The sequence below is a fragment of the Ylistrum balloti genome, unplaced genomic scaffold, assembly GCF_031769215.1.
Source record: "Ylistrum balloti isolate Yb309-2 unplaced genomic scaffold, AGI_CSIRO_Ybal_v1 Utg370448, whole genome shotgun sequence".
Lineage (NCBI taxonomy): Eukaryota > Metazoa > Mollusca > Bivalvia > Pectinida > Pectinidae > Ylistrum > Ylistrum balloti.
In genome coordinates this window covers 1,988,280-2,009,059 of record NW_026782298.1, presented here as the reverse complement: position 1 = coordinate 2,009,059, position 20,780 = coordinate 1,988,280, and the positions used below count along the sequence as shown (strand labels likewise).

General features: G+C 39.2%; 2 protein-coding genes across 2 annotated transcripts in view; both read left to right on the top strand.

Moving 5' to 3' along the window:
- The window catches only part of LOC132554865 (protogenin B-like), a 34,087-nt gene extending 24,538 nt beyond the window's left edge, over positions 1 to 9,549 (top strand). The window contains exons 14-20 of the mRNA XM_060219186.1: positions 770 to 897; positions 1,868 to 2,035; positions 2,728 to 2,898; positions 3,203 to 3,317; positions 6,031 to 6,163; positions 8,542 to 8,670; positions 8,872 to 9,549. Of these exons, the coding sequence (XP_060075169.1) occupies positions 770 to 897; positions 1,868 to 2,035; positions 2,728 to 2,898; positions 3,203 to 3,317; positions 6,031 to 6,163; positions 8,542 to 8,670; positions 8,872 to 9,549 (1,522 nt within the window). The remainder of the gene's footprint in view (positions 1 to 769; positions 898 to 1,867; positions 2,036 to 2,727; positions 2,899 to 3,202; positions 3,318 to 6,030; positions 6,164 to 8,541; positions 8,671 to 8,871) is intronic.
- Positions 9,550 to 13,550: 4,001 nt separating this feature from the next.
- LOC132554864 (keratin-associated protein 29-1-like) lies at positions 13,551 to 14,042 on the top strand. Its single transcript, XM_060219185.1, has one exon. The coding sequence runs from the start codon at positions 13,551 to 13,553 to the stop codon at positions 14,040 to 14,042; it is 492 nt and encodes a 163-aa protein (XP_060075168.1).
- The last annotated feature ends 6,738 nt before the right edge of the window (positions 14,043 to 20,780 follow it).

The following is a 20,780-nucleotide window of genomic DNA, read 5'->3' as shown; positions in this document are numbered from 1 at the left end:
GACTTACATGCCTTTAAAAGGTATCATAATCAGAAAATAATACTGTCATCAGCCCTATTGAACTTAATTGCTCAAAACAATGGGTCCTACAATGTAAAATTTAAGTATTTGAAGAAATTCTTTGATTCCCATCAAAATTCCATGAGAGCAGGACTCAGGGAAAGTAAAGATATTTGGTCAGTAGTATGCTGGGATGAAACGCTGTCAGATTTGTTTCATGACTTTCATGACCTTGACCTACTTTTAAAGTCTATCAGGTTAAATGTGTGAAATGATAAATTAAGTTTTTTTCTAATTAATTGATAGACACAGGCTTTTTAGTACACTTAAACAAGAAACTTTTCTGAATATATTCTGTGAGCTACAGAGCAGGTGAGCAATACTGATATAGTCTCCCCTACCACTAAAGCTGGAGAAAAGGGAAGGAAGGGGTGGGGGCTGATATTTTGGACAACCTTTATGTTTTCAAGGTTGTTGGGTCAAGGTCACTGGCACTATTTTCAGTCAGTTTTCTTGTAGTTTCATACCTTGAGGAACTTTCATCAAAGTTGACACACATATAAAGCACTGATATACCTTGGTTTGGCCATGGTCACCTTTACTGTTTTAAGAAAATTGTTCGCATTTTTGTGAATTCATTCCTTGATGGCTTCTCATTGAATTTCAGTAATGTCTTGTGGGAGTGGGTGGGTGGACATACATTGCTTTAGCAATACTGTATGTGCTTGCTGTTTTAATGATAAAATCCTTTTATCTTGTTTTCTCTCAGTGATCTACCACAAATTGTTCTGGAAAACCTAGAGCCATTTACTTGGTACAATCTGTCTGTTCGCTCTCATACCAACATCCTCAACGGTCCCTATAGCAGTCCTGTCCTAGTACGCACCAAAGAAGGAGGTAAGTGTAACAGCTAGTCATCATAAAGTGGTCAAGGAGGTAACTGTAACAGCCCATCACAGATATTATTCTAGTCACGTAATATTTTGAAACTTTACTTTGAATTAATTATCAGTTTAAACAAAAATTTTATTTAGTTCATAATCCTTTAAAAATAGTTTTATAATAGTAATAGTAAAAATATAATAATTATAATAGTATATATTGTTTAACAATGACAGGTAATAACAACTGAAAAATAAAGATAGACAGAACTGAAAATTCTGATAAAAGTAGTATTCTTTGCAATATTTAATTATTTGCTGATTTGCGAAATGAGTGATTTTTGAATGCCTACTGACATAGTTAGATATTATTGCAATTGTGACGATTGATAAGCTAACCATTTATAAGAATTTACATATCAGTGTATTTAAGATGTAGGTATATCTAAAAAATGACATTTTTTTTAAGTATCCTAATGTTGGCCAAGGATTCTGGTAATACAACAATAGCCAGGTTCATAGTAACAATATTAGACTGGAGCAAAAAATTAATGAATAAAAAGCTTGGAACCCAAACCATAACAGAGTTCCTTGTTTAAAACTATATAGCTATGGTGCCGTAAATTTTGTGACTGTTTGCATCAGCAGCTAACCTATAAATAATCTGGTAGTAGTTTGCTACTAAAGGAAAAAGTAGGTGATAAATTTCTGGAATAATTCCAAGTTGTTTGGAAGCTTTGCAATACTGACTCTTTCAAACATTCACATGATCTGATGCATCATGTAGCATCTTTGAACAAATTGGTTGCCTTGACAAACAGGACATTGGAATTTAATAGCAAATATTTCAGCAAGTAAACTTTCTAATATGTTCTCGTGTGGTCAGATCAACTAATTAAAGATAATATATAAAAATTAGTATAATATAAATATGTATATAATAAACATTATTCCAACACATAACACAAGATCACTCTGCGTTGCAGTACCCACTGCACCTGGTAATATACAGATCAAGTCACTTGCCAAGGACAAAGTCCGCCTCAGCTGGACAGCACCTGCCAAGGTCAATGGAGAAATTGTGTCCTATATGATCTTGTATAATCGCGAGCCTGGCCACAGTGACGACCTCTGGACCTCTATTAGTAAAAACGGTGAGTTGTATTCTGTATGATACTGACTGGTATAATGATGACATGTATGTTTACAAACTATTACATGTAGGTATGAGATTTATGTCAGTGATAGTTTTGATGTAAATTATCTATAAAGATTGTAGTATAGCAAGCACTGACTATATACAGGATTCTCCTACATACCTGTAAGAACATTATTTCTCTGGCCAAAAGTATGTCCATCACAGCTGCCATGACAACTTGAGGTTTTGCTAAATGAGTGGACATGAGGAGTACATAGTAATCAATAAACCAATTTGTTAAGAGAGAAGGCAAACCTAGACGATAATATGTTGGACTATGACAGGACAGACACACTTTCACATAGTCCCCATATGATTGTCTATTTGATATAAATGCATTGTTGTGATTTAACTTCAAGGCTTTAATTTCTTATTGGAAAGATTATTTCAGGCCTCAGTTTGGCTACAACATAAGATTGATAAAAATCTGACCTAGGAACATTTTAGGTGGAACAAACAATTTATAAAAATTCAGAAAATCACCCATACTATTAAAAATGTTTTCTTTCTGATATTTGACTTTCTAATCATTAGCATTGAAAAGAATAGAATGCAAATTGACTGAGGATATTAAGGCGAAAGACATCATTTCCTGTTTGGTCCTAAATGATAAAATCCTGTGGTAACTTACTATTATCTTTTCCATAGGGAGCTCCACCTCTGCCGTTATCAGGGACCTGTCAGACGACACTTACTACTTTAAGTTAAAGGCATGTACGCGAGCAGGCTCTGGACCATCCTCCCCCGTCATACAGGTCATTTTGAAGGGCTGTTCTCTGGACTGTAGTCCTGACAATCCTCCTAAAAACCAGCATACAGGTAAGGTTGGTCATTACAAATGCACGATTTTCATGCCTATTTTTGGTTTTGTGCTAGTTTTATCAAACAAAACACCTTTTCCTCAGTGCTCAGACAGGAGTTATGCAGGCCTTTTGGGCCTCTTCTTTAAATGAGTTTTTTGTTAAAATTTATTCTGATTTATTGATAAATTATGAGTTTATTATGGCCGATATTATCAGTGTGAGTTGTGAGCTACCTCGGTTTCCATGGTAACTCAACATAGTAACTGCCTAGTCTGAAAAAGTCTTCAGTAATTTGTTGTTTTTGTGTTGTTTTTGTTTAGGTACAGAGTCGCCTCTCGGCGCAGTTCCAGACCAGAAACTCGGGATAATCATAGGGTGCTCAGTTGGTCTCTCCAGCATCATCATCTGTATCATTGTCATCCTGCTCAAACAAAGGTTTGTCACCTGTAGTCTGTGTCCTTGTCAAACAAAGGTTTGTCACCTATAGCCTGTGTCCATGTCAAACAAAGGTTTATTACCTATAACCTGTGTCCTTGTCAAATATTTATCACCTGTAATCTGTGTCCTTGTCAAATATTTATCAACTGTAGCCTGTGTCCTTGTCAAATATTTATCACCTGTAGCCTGTGTCCTTGTCAAAGATTTATCACCTGTAGCCTGTGTCCTTATCAAATATTTATCACCTGTAGTCTGTGTCCTTGTCAAAGATTTATCACCTGGTGTGTCCTTGTCACACTGTAGCCTGTGTCCTTGTCAAATAAAGGTTTGTAACCTGTAGCCTGTGTCCTTGTCAATGTAGCCTGTGTCCTTGTCAGATATCGATCACCTGTAGCCTGTGTCCTTGTCAAATATTTATCACTTGTAGCCTGTGTCCTTGTCAAAGATTTATCACCTGTAGTCTGTGTCCTTGTCAAAGATTTATCACCTGTAGCCTGTGTCCTTGTCAAATATTTATCACCTGTAGTCTGTGTCCTTGTCAAACAAAGGTTTGTAACCTGTAGCCTGTGTCCTTGTCAGATATCGATCACCTGTAGCCTGTGTCCTTGTCAGATATCGATCACCTGTAGCCTGTGTCCTTGTCAGATATTGATCACCTGTAGCCTGTGTCCTTGTCAGATATTGATCACCTGTAGCCTGTGTCCTTGTCAGATATTGATCACCTGTAGCCTGTGTCCTTGTCAGATATTGATCACCTGTAGCCTGTGTCCTTGTCCTTGTCAGATATCGATCACCTGTAGCCTGTGTCCTTGTCAGATATCGATCACCTGTAGCCTGTGTCCTTGTCAGATATCGATCACCTGTAGCCTGTGTCCTTGTCAGATATTGATCACCTGTAGCCTGTGTCCTTGTCAGATATTGCTCACCTGTAGCCGGTGTCCTTGTCAGCTATTGATCACCTGTAGCCTGTGTCCTTGTCAGATATTGATCACCTGTAGCCTGTGTCCTTGTCAGATATTTATCACTTGTAGCCTGTGTCCTTGTCAGATATTGATCACCTGTAGCCTGTGTCCTTGTCAGATATTGATCACCTGTAGCCTGTGTCCTTGTCAGATATTGATCACCTGTAGCCTGTGTCCTTGTCGAATATTTATCACTTGTAGCCTGTGTCCTTGTCAGATATTGATCACCTGTAGCCTGTGTCCTTGTCAGATATTGATCACCTGTAGCCTGTGTCCTTGTCAGATATCGATCACCTGTAGCCTGTGTCCTTGTCAGATATTGATCACCTGTAGCCTGTGTCCTTGTCAGATATTGATCACCTGTAGCCTGTGTCCTTGTCAGATATTGATCACCTGTAGCCTGTGTCCTTGTCAGATATTGATCACCTGTAGCCTGTGTCCTTGTCAGATATTGATCACCTGTAGCCTGTGTCCTTGTCAGATATTGATCACCTGTAGCCTGTGTCCTTGTCAGATATTTATCACTTGTAGCCTGTGTCCTTGTCAGATATTGATCACCTGTAGCCTGTGTCCTTGTCAGATATTGATCACCTGTAGCCTGTGTCCTTGTCAGATATCGATCACCTGTAGCCTGTGTCCTTGTCAGATATTGATCACCTGTAGCCTGTGTCCTTGTCAGATATTGATCACCTGTAGCCTGTGTCCTTGTCAGATATTGATCACCTGTAGCCTGTGTCCTTGTCAGAATTTTTCTTTTCCACAAACAGATCCATAAGATATGGGAGGTATACAGCAAACCTCATATCTATCTAGTTGTGTCACATCTCATCACATCCTGTCCCATCCTGCATAGTCCCAACTCAATGTAAACATCTTGCAACTTCATTCTTGGACAGATTTAGGTCAAATATAAGAAGACTTTGGACATTATTGTGTTCCAGGGGCCAAAGGTCAAGGCCAAGGTCACCCTCACTATAGATAGAAAATTGTTAACTGATTCAATTTAAACACTTCACAACTTCATTCTGTCATGGAATTCAGTCAAATTTTGTGCAATGACCAAGTTTGAGTATTCTTTTGACGATATTTTGTTTCAGGGGTCAAGGTCAAGGTCTGTGGTCTGTAGAAAAAATTAACTAGTTCCGAATTTGTTTTTACCTAATTAAGGAGGTAATGACTTTAAATTTGGCGTGTGACTTTAGTGTACAGGGTCAGATTGGATCCCAGTCTAAAAATCTGATTTTAGGTGCAGTTCCAACTCTTTATACTTTAGTTGTACAGACCCCTTTCTGTTATGTGCAGAGATTGAAATTTAGTGTGTGGCTTCAATCTATAGGTTTAAGATCAAATTTGAATTCCAGTTTTGTTTGTCTCAAGATTTGTTGTGGACTTGGCCATCAGTAATTAGCCACAGTTTTATAGTTTATGCCTATTTCAAATCCTTATCATCCTGCCCATCATGGCAGAATGTAGGGTGGGGGAGGCATTCATGCCCTACCAACATTTCCAATTTTAAATTATAAATACACGATTTTGTCGTTTATATCCTTTAGAAATGTTCAGGTGTCCTATTTTTTCATTTTACAAAAGATATTTCTGGATACAGAATTTCACCTCATTATGATAGAGACCTTGATGATAAATACTAATGTGTTCATGTTCCATTCTCCATCGGCATCAGTAGGATAACCAGACACGTAAGATCAGCTAAAAACACTGATTAACAAGTATGAATTGGACTGTTGCAGGCACTACACCCGTCTGGCCCAGCACCAGGCTAACTTTCATCAGAATGGATCTGTTCTGACAGGCCAGCCCAATAAACCTCACAATGATGACAGTCTACCTATGTTGCAGGAAAATATTCACAGTGACAGCAAGGTAAGTGTGCAGTTACTTTTTAAATATCCACAGTGACAGCAAGGTAAGTGTGCAGTTATAGTTTAAATATAGACAGTGACAGCAAGGTAAGTGTGCAGTTACTGTTTAAATATCCACAGTGACAGCAAGGTAAGTGTGCAGTTATAGTTTAAATATAGACAGTGACAGCAAGGTAAGTGTGCAGTTACAGTTTAAATATCCACAGTGACAGCAAGGTAAGTGTGCAGTTACAGTTTAAATATCCACAGTGACAGCAAGGTAAGTGTGCAGTTATAGTTTAAATATAGACAGTGACAGCAAGATAGCTGTCCGGTTACAGTTAAGAATCCACAGTGACAGAAATTAACGCAATCTTCTTGTCTCTCTTACGTTGATAAATCATAAAAGTGAGGCTGTCGTGTTACTGTGTCAGTGACAGAAATTAACGTGATCTTGTCTCTCTTTCGATGATAAATCATGGAAGTGAGGCTGTCGTGTTACTGTTTCATCGACAGAGATTAACGTGATCTTCTCGTCTCTCTTACGATGATAAATCATGGAAGTGAGGCTGTCGTGTTACTGTTTCATCGACAGAGATTAACGTGATCTTCTTGTCTCTCTTACGATGATAAATCATGGAAGTGAGGCTGTGGTGTTACTGTGTCAGTGACAGAAATTAACGTGATCTCGTCTCTCTTTCGATGATAAATCATGGAAGTGAGGCTGTAGTGTTACTGTGTCAGTGACAGAAGTGGCAGCATCAACAACTCATGTTTTCTTCTCTGACCTGACCTATACCCATTGTGTTTCATCTGTTGTCGTTCACCATGTGTAAACTTTTTTACATTTAAAACATCTTCTCAAGTTCAGTCAGTATGATTCAACTGAAACTTACCTAACAGGATCCTGAAATGGTTCTGAATGTTTATGTGGGGAGGGAGTTGGTTTGATTGCTTTACGTCCTACTAACAGACAGTTTTTTAAGATGTTAGACATCAATCTTGCTGCCCCTATTTCATTTGATCAGTCCGAAATCAAAATTAGCCACTATCTTAGAGACATACTTTAACCTTCTTCTCAACTTTTATTGGTACCACAGAGCTGAAAATTGGTGGAGAAGTGAAGAAAAGGAAGCCAGGAAGATGCTTTTATTATTCAGCTTTCTCAAAATTTCAGTGGTGCAGCCACCATGCCATTTTTAAACATGATTGTGCAATCGTAATTTTCTTGAACAAGACCTGTTTTAAACTTCTTAAATTCCACTTTTGGGATTCAACTGAAACTGGCTTTTCATCATATTAAATGGTCCTAACTTTGTGTTGATATTTTTTATTTTGGTTCTAAATCTAATATAATTGTCATTACCACCGTTTTGAAAAATACATTTTTGAAATAAACTTTTCTCAGTTTCATTACATGGAAGTAGATGACTCCGATCTTACATAGAGGCTGTAGCCATCAACTTTTCTCTGTCATCATGTACCATACTTACACTGTTTACATCTTAATCTTAAGTTGTTTGAGTGGGATTGAGCTGAAAACTGGTGGAAATATTATGAAAGGGAAGATGACAAAGTGTAATTTTCAGCCTCGTGCATAGTGTATGGCAGTCATTTTGTAAAATGATTGTGTAATCGTGGTTTCCCTTAATCACATTTATTTTAAACTTCCTCTCACATTCCACCTGTGAGATTCAGGTTAAACTTGAATAAATAACCTTTAGCTGGTCCTCACTTGTTATTAGGTATGACCTTGTGATCGCCTTTTGTCTGGCATCGTCCTGTGTAAACATTTTCAACTTCTTCTCAAGTTCTACATGTCTCATTGAGCTGAAACTTACCTGAAATGATTGTGACATGATCCTGACCAAAGTTTGTTAATTTCCGGTTGGTCCGAAATCCAACATGGCCGCCATCTTGAAAACACTTTTTTGACTTCTTCTCAAGTTCAAAATTTGAAATCTTGTATTTCATGTCAGATGACCGTTTAGGCCTATGGGCCTCTTGTTTTTTTAGATTAGCCTGAAATCCAATATGGTCGCCATGGCCACCATCTTGAAAACAGCTTTTAATCTTCCTACTTACGCTCTACTGAATACTTGTGGAAATATGGAAATGAGTGCAGTTTTCCTTATTGCTAAAATATTTCAAACTATTTTAATAAATTATCAACTGTTCCTACTATTGCTACAGAACTACTGTTATACCCCATATAGTAATTTATAGTCAGATGACCAGAAAGGTCTATGGGACTTTTAATCAAATGTCCTGTGTTTGATGTGGTTGATATTGTTTCCTTGAGGAGATAATTTGTTAAGTTTTTTTAAGAGAATGCCTACAAGAAGAACCATCTTTCCTTAAGCTGAAGTTGGTTATAAAGTGTTCACTATACATTTTCAGGGGCCAGGAAATGGGACACTATTCTTGGGAAATGGACGCGTGATCTACATCTGTAGCAATGGTCATGGTAACGGTCGTCTTCGAGCAGTGGTAGCTGAGCCTCGCAGACAACCAAATGGTACAACACAGGTAAGATGCTTAGGACTTTAAGAAATTGGTAAATTTATTCCAAGAAATTGTTCAGTAACTTTACAGAAAGTGCAAAAAATATGATTCTAATCCATCTGAGATGTGAGATTGAGATTAAGGAGTTTTAGAAAATGTCTTTAGGAAATTAATCATTTGTTTTTCTCTTTGACCTATTTGCTTGGTAATTGTATTTGTTGGTAGGTACCAGAACAGACTGCCCTATTGCTAGAGGATGCAGACAGACAACAGCTGACTTTTAACCCAAGAAACAATCTTTTGTCAAAGTCTGGCAGTAATCTGACCAGTAGTCAGGGCCTGTCTTCAAGGGAGCCTCGTTACGATAGTGACCACTCTGTGACCTATGACCCCGGCCTTGAGAGTGTGACCTATGACCCTGGCCTTGAGAGTATAAGTCGCAGTCAAACTGGTTCACCAAGCAGCACAACAGATAACTCTCCTCATCCTGGCAGGGCATGTTCTCTGGAAACTGACAAAATTTCACTGAATCCTACCTCAAACTCTCAGACACTAAGTTCTAAACAGTGGCCACCAGGGGATGGTTGTACCACTGTGTTAACAGAGGATGACAACTCTGGTGTGTTTCTTGTGGAAGATGACACCGCTGTCCAAAGTGACGTTAAAATAGACAATAGCTGTGACATGGGTTCAGAGGATGATTGTCACAGCAACAAGGCTGGTACGCTGAGTAGTGATGAACTTCTGTTCAAGATGTATAACTCGACGACGTCAAGCGTCGATTACAATGAAGACACATTAAGAAATGTGTCAGCCTCCTCCTCTACCTCCAACCTGGCCATGCAGCCAAGCATGGGCCTACCTCAGACATATAGCTCAACCAATTCGGCTCCAAGGGTGTGACAGAAGCTTCTAGAAACACATTCTGAGTGTTACAGGTGTTAAGAAACACTTCCCGAGTAAGACAGACGGCTTCTTGATACACTACCAGAGTGTGACAGCAGGCTTTTAGAAACACTCGAGGGGACGACAGACTGCCTGAACACCCCAGGGTGTGACAGCAGGCTTTTAGAAACACTCGAGGGGATGACAGACTGCCTGAACACTCCCAGGGTGTGACAGCAGGCTTTTAGAAACACTCCAGGGGATGACAAGACTGCCTGAACACTCCCAGGGTGTGACAGCAGGCTTTTAGAAACACTCGAGGGGACGACAGACTGCCTGAACACTCCCAGGGTGTGACAGCAGACTTTTAGAAACACTCGAGGGGATGACAGACTGCCTGAACATTCCCAGGGTGTGACAGCAGGCTTTTGGAAACACTTGAGGGAATGACAGACTGCTTGAACACTCCCAGGGTGTGAGAGTTGATGTTTAGAAACACCTCAAAGATTTCACAGAAAGCCAGTAGAAACACACCCTGGATGTACAGAAGGCCTTGAGAAACACTCCCAGGATGTACAGAAGGCCTTGAGAAATACTCCAAGGATGTAGAGAAAGCCTTGAAAAACACTCCCAGGATGTACAGAAGGCCTTGAGAAACACTCTCAGAGTGTAGCAGAAAGTCTAAACACGCCAAGGATGTACAGAAAGCCTTGAAAACCACTCCCAGGATGTACAGAAAGCCTTGAGAAACACTCCAAGGATGAACAGAAGGCCTTGAAAAACGCTCCCAGGATGCACAGAAGGCCTTGAGAAACACTCTCAGAGTGTAGCAGAAAGTCTAAACACGCCCAGGATGTACAGAAAGCCTTGAAAAACACTCCCAGGATGTACAGAAGGCCTTGAGAAACACTCTCAGAGTGTAGCAGAATGCTTAAACACTCCCAGGATGTACAGAAGGCTGCAGAAACACTTCAAGGATGTGACAAATAAGGCATGAATTCAGAAACACTCAAAAGGTATGACTAGATCTCTAGAAACACTCCCAGGGTGTGACAGAGGGCCTCGTGAAATATTCCCCACTCTGTGACATGAGGACTGGGACACTCGCAGAGTGTGAGAGTTCTCTTCTTCTGTGTAAAATTCAACACCACTATGACTGGCCATCAGCAATTTTGTCACATTCTTTGGAAATGGGAATTTCAGGAAAATTTGTCGGAAAATAAACCACTTTTTCACTTACAAGATGTGTATGTGACAAGTTTGATCTATTCTCCCACCAAAGGTTAATGTTATCAGGTTCAGTCAAGCTTGTATCAGTTTAACAATTGGATTTTTTCTTTTTTTTTTTGAGAATTACCTCAGATTTTTAACTGTATATATATACTTGAGGATTGTGTTTCATCAGGTTTTTTTCCTTAGAAACAGTGTTTTATGTGTTATATATAATGTATTTACCTGTATTTGTAAGTGGAAAACGTTGCTGGGAAATGTATGTTCTGCATTGGAAATGATGACACTTGCATTTTTCAGGTGGAAAACTTCGTGTTTATTTGTTGAAAACTTTGTACATTGCTGGAAAATGTTGTATATGAGAAATCATGATACTTGCTTCAGCATTTGTAGGTGGAAAAATTAATTAATGGAAAAAAATGTCGTGAGAATTGTTCACTCTACAGCATTTATAAACAGGAAAATTTGTATGTAAGTTAGAAATCATCACATTTATAAAATGAAAATTTGTATGTAAGTTAGAAATCATCACATTTATAAACTGAAAACTTGTATGTTAGTACAAAACAACACATTTACATACAGGAAACTTGTATATAAGTTAGAAAACATCACATTTATATACAAGAAAACTTGTATGTTAGTACAAAACAACACATTTATTTACAGAAAAACTTGTATGTTAGTACAAAACCAACACATTTATATACAGGAAAACTTTTTTGTAAGTGTGAAACCGTCACATTTATTTACAGGAAAACTTGTGTGTAAAAAAGCATCTCATTTATTCTAGTTAATTGTTTGTGGGGAAACGTTCCCACAGAAGTTTAGAAATTCACCTGTATGTTTGTGTTATGTCTGAAAGATAATGATGTAAAGTTCATGTCTATTTCATAACAAGATATGCGATCTTGTGTTCCTTTTTCCGGTAATGTATCCCTAATTTATTTCAGGAGTAATCAGATCAGTTTCGCTGTGTATTTAGTATTGTAAGTACTTTATATTATAAAATGTTGCCATACCTCAGTGCTGACAACTGGAGTTACCTCCCCTTATTTATTTTTGATGCTACTGTAAATATTTTTAGTAATATATGGCCCATTTGTTTGAAGTCTTGTTACTTCATCAAAATGTTTGAGAAAGAATTATACAAAAGCGAACACTGTTAACAAAGAGTTGTCTAACATTATAAATGAATTCATAGTAATTTTGGTTAAAAATGGAGAGTAAATTTATTTACAAATGTTTAATCTTAATCAAATGTCGAAAAGTTGTAACTAAAAATCACAAGCATTGAAAAGGAATAAGTGTAACTACCCTGTTCTATCAGTAGGTTGATATAACTCCGTAACAGAATGTCAACATCTGCACTTTTATCTCCTGTTGTCATTTTTGGTTTTGATTCTCGCTACACTTGGACTTACTGTATGAAGGTAATGCTTGGTAGTCAAGACAAATGTCTGTTTTTTTATTGTCCAGAATTCAATTTTTTGTAGATTTTTTTTGCTGGTGGTGAGACACCCGATGAGATTGTATATTTATGTTGTAAAGCCTTGCACTGAATCTCAAAAAAATTATTACACATTTTACCTATTTTTTAGAGGAATTATTTTAATTTTAGAAAAAAAGTACAATTAGATTTAAAATGAAGTCATGTTGACTGACTTTAAACAGATGGGCTGTAGTACCTGACTTAGTAGATAAATGGCAGATATGTTTTCATAGTTAGGTTGTGATGCCCTATATAGTACACACTCAGGATATTAAACACATTATATTATTGTAATTTTATCAAAACTATCTGTGACACAGATTTAAATTATTTGCATGTCCATATTGGAATTTTTTTTAATCTTGCGCACCTTAGCTTGGCAGTGAGTATGTGCAGAGCACATTTTTTTATTTAGGGATTGATAAATGGGGAAGTAAACTTTCGTTTATTTTATAATACCTCGTTTTCTGTAGTAAATCTCCAAGCACCATCTTGTCAGACACATTTGTTAGAACACATCATCAGGGCACTCCACTGCCCTCTCCAGATTCTCAGGAAAAGACTACCACTAAATTCTGAACATTTCTCGTAACAGTAGATTTGATGTTATTTCTTTGTTTCATAAATGCAGTGTATTTGAATTTTACTAACCTCCTGTCAGTTTGAACAAGTTTAATAACTGTTTTTTAATTGAACATGTCATGTGATGGAAGTGTCTGCCAATTTGAACTGACTTGAGGTTGTCCTAATACAGTGTTTTAACATTGATAAACACTGCTAATCACCTAATTGAGAAATTATTTTTTATTTGTCATAACAGTGTGAAAAACTTTACTTTTTATTTCAAAGTTAGGAAATCTATATACATTTGTACATGTATTTCTTATCTGAAAATGAGTTCATTTGTAGAAGGTTTGGTCTGAAAGATATGTTAGACTGAAGTCCGTAGCCATATTTGGGTTTGATGATCATGAGGCTTTTCAAGGTTAATTTGGGGTTTAAGTTTGTGTAGCGTTATTTTTCCAGAAAACCATTTACACAAGAGTCCTTAATCCTAGTATGTGCATCAATCAAGCCTTTATTTTTTAATGTCACTTTAAAAACAGTAACCATAAGAACAATCCTACTCAGGACACTAACATTCAAAAATATTTTCATGTACTTGTAGATCTGTACCAAGTCAAAGAGGAAAGCTTTGCTCTAATGTGTTTTAACACCAGCCTTTTCATTTAAAGCATTCAGAAATCAATGGAAAATATTCTACCGCTCAACTTGTAAGCCATCAGAGGGTCAGTCCATGACTCTAGATATCTCCCCTTGTAAGTCATCAGAGGGTCAGTCCATGACTCTAGATATCTCCCCTTGTAAGTCATCAGAGGGTCAGTCCATGACTCGAGATATCTCCTCTTGTAAGCCATCAAAGGGTCAGTCCATGACTCTAGATATCTCCTCTTGTAAGTCATCAAAGGGTCAGTCCATGACTCTAGATATCTCCCCTTGTAAGTCATCAGAGGGTCAGTCCATGACTCTAGATATCTCCTCTAGTAAGTCATCAGAGGACCAGTCCATGACTCTAGATATCTCCTGTTGTAAGCCATCAGAGGACCAGTCCATGACTCTAGATATCTCCCCTTGTAAGCCATCAGAGGACCAGTCCATGACTCTAGATATCTCCCCTTGTAAGCCATCAGAGGGTCAGTCCATGACTCTAGATATCTCCCCTTGTAAGTCATCAGAGGACCAGTCCATGACTCTAGATATCTCCCCTTGTAAGTCATCAGAGGGTTAGTCCATGACTCTAGATATCTCTCTTGTAAGTCATCAGAAGGTTGGTCCAAGACTCACGATAGTGGATGGATCTGGTTCTGAGATTGTCTCTGTTGCCAAGTGTATTTGATTTTGATGGACCTGATCCCACAGATGACCTTTAGAGCCAGCCTTTATAGGCTATGGAAGGACCTTGTCCCCCATGTCCTCTTCAGATGGCCACTATAGGGCACAGATTGGCCTAGTCTCACAAACGACTTCTTACAACCAACAAAGGGTTTGTCCCTCAGAGAGTTTCTAGTATAGCTAGCCGTTATAAGTGTGGATTGACATAGTCCCTCAGATGACCTCTATAACCAGCCACTATAGGGAGTGGACTGACTGGGTCCCTCAGACAACCTTTATAACCAGCCAATATAGGGAGTGGACTGGCTGGGTCCCTCAGACGACCTCTATAAACAGCCACTATAGGAAGTGGACTGACATGGTCTGTCAGAGGACCTCTATAAACAGCCACTATAGGGAGTGGACTGACCTGGTCCCTCAGACGACCTCTATAAACAGCCACTATAGGGAGTGGACTGACCTGGTCCTTCAGACCTCAATAAACATCCACTATAGGGAGTGGACTGACCTGGTCCTTCAGACGACCTTTATACCAGCCACTATAGGGAGTGGACTGACCTGGTCCCCCAGACAACCTCTATAAACAGCCACTTTAGGGAGTGGACTGACCTGGTCCCTCAGACAACCTCTATAAACAGCTACTATAGGGAGTGGACTGACCTGGTCCCTCAGACGACCTCTATAAACAGCCACTATAGGGAGTGGACTGACCTGGTCCCCCAGACAACCTCTATAACCAGCCACTCTAGACTGACCTGGTCCCTCAGACGACCTCTATAAACAGCTACTATAGGGAGTGGACTGACCTGGTCCCCAAGACAACCTCTATAACCAGCCACTATAGGGAGTGGACTGACCTGGTCCCCCAGATGGCCCCTACAGCCAACCATTATAGCGTGTATTTTACACGTTATTTCTCAGGACCATCTTTAAACAGAATATACCTCATATTTAGGGGTCAGAGCTGGGCCTATTTACACCCGCTGCCATGGTTACCTAAGAGAATATGGCAGCTATGATTAGAATTGTCATATACTGTGCTGCCATCTATCTTCTTTTGTTGAAGTTATTTCAAGGGGAAAGAATTCATCCGATCTTTATTCATATCTACCTTGTTACATATAGTAAATGAATCAAACATTCTGGTAGTGATAAATGCTCCTGAAACTAACTATGGTAACTAACAATTAGTACACAAGGTTACCATAGAAACATAAGTTAATTATGTTGATGTTTATCTTGCTTGAAGTAACTGTGGTAAGCATGATAGCAGTGATAAATATAATCAGGTTACAGTCTAAACTGTGAAGCTACCCACACCATATACACATCTACCCTGTGTAGCTACCCACACCATGTACACATCTACCCTGTGTAGCTACGCACACCATATAAACATCTACCCTGTGTAGCTACCCACACCATATAAACATCTACCCTGTGTAGCTACGCACACCATATAAACATCTATCCTGTGTAGCTACTCACTCCATATAAACATCTACCCTGTGTAGCTACGCACACCATATAAACATCTATCCTGTGTAGCTACTCACTCCATATAAACATCTACCCTGTGAAGCTACCCACACCATATACACATCTACCCTGTGTAGCTAACATCTACCCTGTGTAGCTACGCACACCATATAAACATCTACCCTGTGTAGCTACCCACACCATATAAACATCTACCCTGTGTAGCTACGCACACCATATAAACATCTATCCTGTGTAGCTACTCACTCCATATAAACATCTACCCTGTGTAGCTACACCATATACACATCTACCCTGTGTAGCTACCCACACCATATAAACATCTACCCTGTGTAGCTACACCATATAAACATCTACCCTGTGTAGCTACCCACACCATATAAACATCTACCCTGTGTAGCTACCCACACCATATACACATCTACCCTGTGTAGCTACCCACACCATATACACATCTACCCTGTGTAGATTCTCAATATACACATCTACCGTGTGTTGCTACACCATATACACATCTACCCTGTGTAGCTACCCACACCATATACACATCTACCCTGTGTAGCTACCCACACCATATACACATCTACCCTGTGTAGCTACACCACCACATACACATGTAGCTACCCATATACACACATGTGTAGCTACCCACACCATATACACATCTACCCTGTGTAGCTACACACATATACACATCTACCCTGTGTAGCTACCCACACCATGTACACATCTACCCTGTGTAGCTACCCACACCATATACACATCTACCCTGTGTAGCTACCCACACCATATACACATCTACCCTGTGTAGCTACCCACACCATATAAACATCTACCCTGTGTAGCTACACCATATAAACATCTACCCTGTGTAGCTACACACACCATATATACACATCTACCCTGTGTAGCTACCCACACCATATAAACATCTACCCTGTGTAGCTACCCACACCATATACACATCTACCCTGTGTAGCTACACCATATAAACATCTACCCTGTGTAGCTACCCACACCATATACACATCTACCCTGTGTAGCTACCCACACCATATACACATCTACCCTGTGTAGCTACCCACACCATATACACATCTACCCTGTGTAGCTACCCACACCATATACACATCTACCCTGTGTAGCTACCCACACCATATACACATCTACCCTGTGTAGCTACCCACACCATATACACATCTACCCTGTGTAGCTACCCACACCATATACACATCTACCCTGTGTAGCTACCCACACCAAATACACATCTACCCTGTGTAGCTACCCACACCATATACACATCTACCCTGTGTAGCTACCCACACCATATACACATCTACCCTGTGTAGCTACCCACACCATATACACATCTACCCTGTGTAGCTACCCACACCATATACACATCTACCCTGTGTAGCTACCCACACCATATACACATCACATACTACCCTGTGTAGCTACCCACACCATATACACATCTACCCTGTGTAGCTACCCACACCATATACACATCTACCCTGTGTAGCTACCCACACCATATACACATCTACCCTGTGTAGCTACCCACACCATATACACATCTACCCTGTGTAGCTACCCACACCATATACACATCTACCCTGTGTAGCTACCCACACCATATACACATCTACCCTGTGTACACACATCATCTACCCTGTGTAGCTACCCACACCATATACACATCTACCCTGTGTAGCTACCCACACCATATACACATCTACCCTGTGTAGCTACCCACACCATATACACATCTACCCTGTGTAGCTACCCACACCATATACACATCTACCCTGTGTAGCTACCCACACCATATACACATCTACCCTGTGTAGCTACCCACACCATATACACATCTACCCTGTGTAGCTACCCACACCATATACACATCTACCCTGTGTAGCTACCCACACCATATACACATCTACCCTGTGTAGCTACCCACACCATATACACATCTACCCTGTGTAGCTACCCACACCATGTACACATCTACCCTGTGTAGCTACCCACACCATATACACATCTACCCTGTGTAGCTACCCACACCATATACACATCTACCCTGTGTAGCTACCCACACCATATACACATCTACCCTGTGTAGCTACCCACACCATATACACATCTACCCTGTGTAGCTACACCATATACACATCTACCCTGTGTAGCTACACCATATACACATCTACCCTGTGTAGCTACACCATATACACATCTACCCTGTGTAGCTACCCACACCATATACACATCTACCCTGTGTAGCTACCCACACCATATAAACATCTACCCTGTGTAGCTACCCACACCATATACACATCTACCCTGTGTAGCTACCCACACCATATAAACATCTACCCTGTGTAGCTACACCATATAAACATCTACCCTGTGTAGCTACACCATATAAACATCTACCCTGTGTAGCTACACCATATAAACATCTACCCTGTGTAGCTACACCATATAAACATCTACCCTGTGTAGCTACCCACACCATATACACATCTACCCTGTGTAGCTACCCACACCATATAAACATCTACCCTGTGTAGCTACCCACACCATATACACATCTACCCTGTGTAGCTACCCACACCATACACCATATACACACATCTACCCTGTGTAGCTACCCACACCATATACACATCTACCCTGTGTAGCTACCCACACCATATACACATCTACCCTGTGTAGCTACCCACACCATATACACATCTACCCTGTGTAGCTACCCACACCATATACACATCTACCCTGTGTAGCTACCCACACCATATACACATCTACCCTGTGTAGCTACCCACACCATATACACATCTACCCTGTGTAGCTACCCACACCATATACACATCTACCCTGTGTAGCTACCCACACCATATACACATCTACCCTGTGTAGCTACCCACACCATATACACATCTACCCTGTGTAGCTACCCACACCATATACACATCTACCCTGTGTAGCTACCCACACCATATACACATCTACCCTGTGTAGCTACCCACACCATATACACATCTACCCTGTGTAGCTACCCACACCATATACACATCTACCCTGTGTAGCTACCCACACCATATACACATCTACCCTGTGTAGCTACGCACACCATATACACATCTACCCTGTGTAGCTACCCACACCATATACACATCTACCCTGTGTAGCTACCCACACCATATACACATCTACCCTGTGTAGCTACCCACACCATGTACACATCTACCCTGTGTAGCTACCCACACCATATACACATCTACCCTGTGTAGCTACCCACACCATATAAACATCTACCCTGTGTAGCTAAACCATGTACACATCTACAGTTCACTGTATGTATAATAGAATCATGTCTAAAGTGAAAAAGTGCTGAATAGACTTAAGTTGAAGCCCTGAAGTGCTGGAACAGTAAAGTATATCAATACAGATTCTATTAACTTTTCTTTAATTTTTGAGATAACAAAATATAAATGGTGCCTAAACCTTGTCCAGTTAGGTCCGTGTGACACATTAGTACTTAAAGCTATAACAGTCTGCGTTATTCTGTAGTTCTACTAGGGTTATTACATCAGTCTAACCATGTCTCCCATGGATTATTTCCCTTACTTTATTGTTAGGCTGGAGTTCTAATATTCATCTACTGTAGGCAGAGGGAAGAAAGAGGAAAGAACATCATGATTGTTTTTACTGCTATAGTAAGCATTTGATAGATATTCATTACTATGGTAACCATAGAAACTCACTTATAATTAAAAAAACAGCTTGTTTCCATAGACACTGACCCATAGACACACTAATTAATATCTATGGTTATCAAATACTTAGTGCATGACAGGTAGCTATATAGACACCCGGAAATCTTTGGTGACCATAGATTTACATAACTACTTCGTGTGGTAACCATAGACACCCAGAGATCTATGGTGACCATAGATTTACATAACTACTTTGTGTGGTAACCATAGACACCCAGAGATCTATGGTGACCATAGATTTACATGACTACTTTGTGTGGTAACCATAGACACCCAGAGATCTATGGTGACCATAGATTTACATAACTACTTTGTGTGGTAACCATAGACACCCAGAGATCTATGGCGACCATAGATTTACATGACTACTTTGTGTGGTAACCATAGACACCCAGAGATCTATGGTGGCCATAGATTTACATGACGACTTTGTGTGGTAACCATAGACACCCAGAGATCTATGGTGACCATAGATTTACATAACTACTTTGTGTGGTAACCATAGACACCCAGCAATCTATGGTGACCATGACCATGTTTTTTGTCAATATTTGTCTAAAGCTGATTGTTGATATATATACAGCCTCTGGCTGTGGACTGATAATTAATGGTGATCACGATTGATTAATTCAAAAGAAAATACAGTGACTAATTGAGACTGGTGTTGTAGTAATGTTTCTTTGTCCTTTTACCTCTATTGAGGTCGGGGTTTTCTCAGGTTTTATGACGAACCTGATGGTCAGGTTTGCTTTATAAACAAACTTTTTTTTTTTCTGTGTAATATACTACCACAAAACTGTTCAGAATAAAAAAAAAACTGTGTTATTTATAAACACGGGAGTTTACAGCAAGTTTTGTTTCATCTGTTTGTTTTTCAATGTTAAAAACTTTATTTTTTAACTTCTGAAAGACTTTACTTAAGACTTAAAAAACTGAAAATAAAACTTGGGTACCAATTACTGTAATTGTTAATTTGATATTTGTTGGTTTTATGTCCTAATTAGATATATATATACATGTATGAATGATGTGTTGAACACAATTACTACATGAAATGTTTGTGGTATGTATACATTTTAATATAACAATTTTAAAACCATGTATTGTAGTAGATGTACAGGTGTATTTTAACTGTCGTAATGATATCTTGTCCATACAATGTTGTCTTACTGTTGGATTCTATACGCTGGTTTTTATTCTTACATTATGTAACAATATAATTTGATCTGTACACTGTATTCTGAAACTTTGTAAAAATGTCGAGGTAAATATAATGTAATTTGATCTGTACATTGTATTTTAAATCTTTGTATTTATACAGAGGTAAATATACTGTATTTTAATCTGTACAT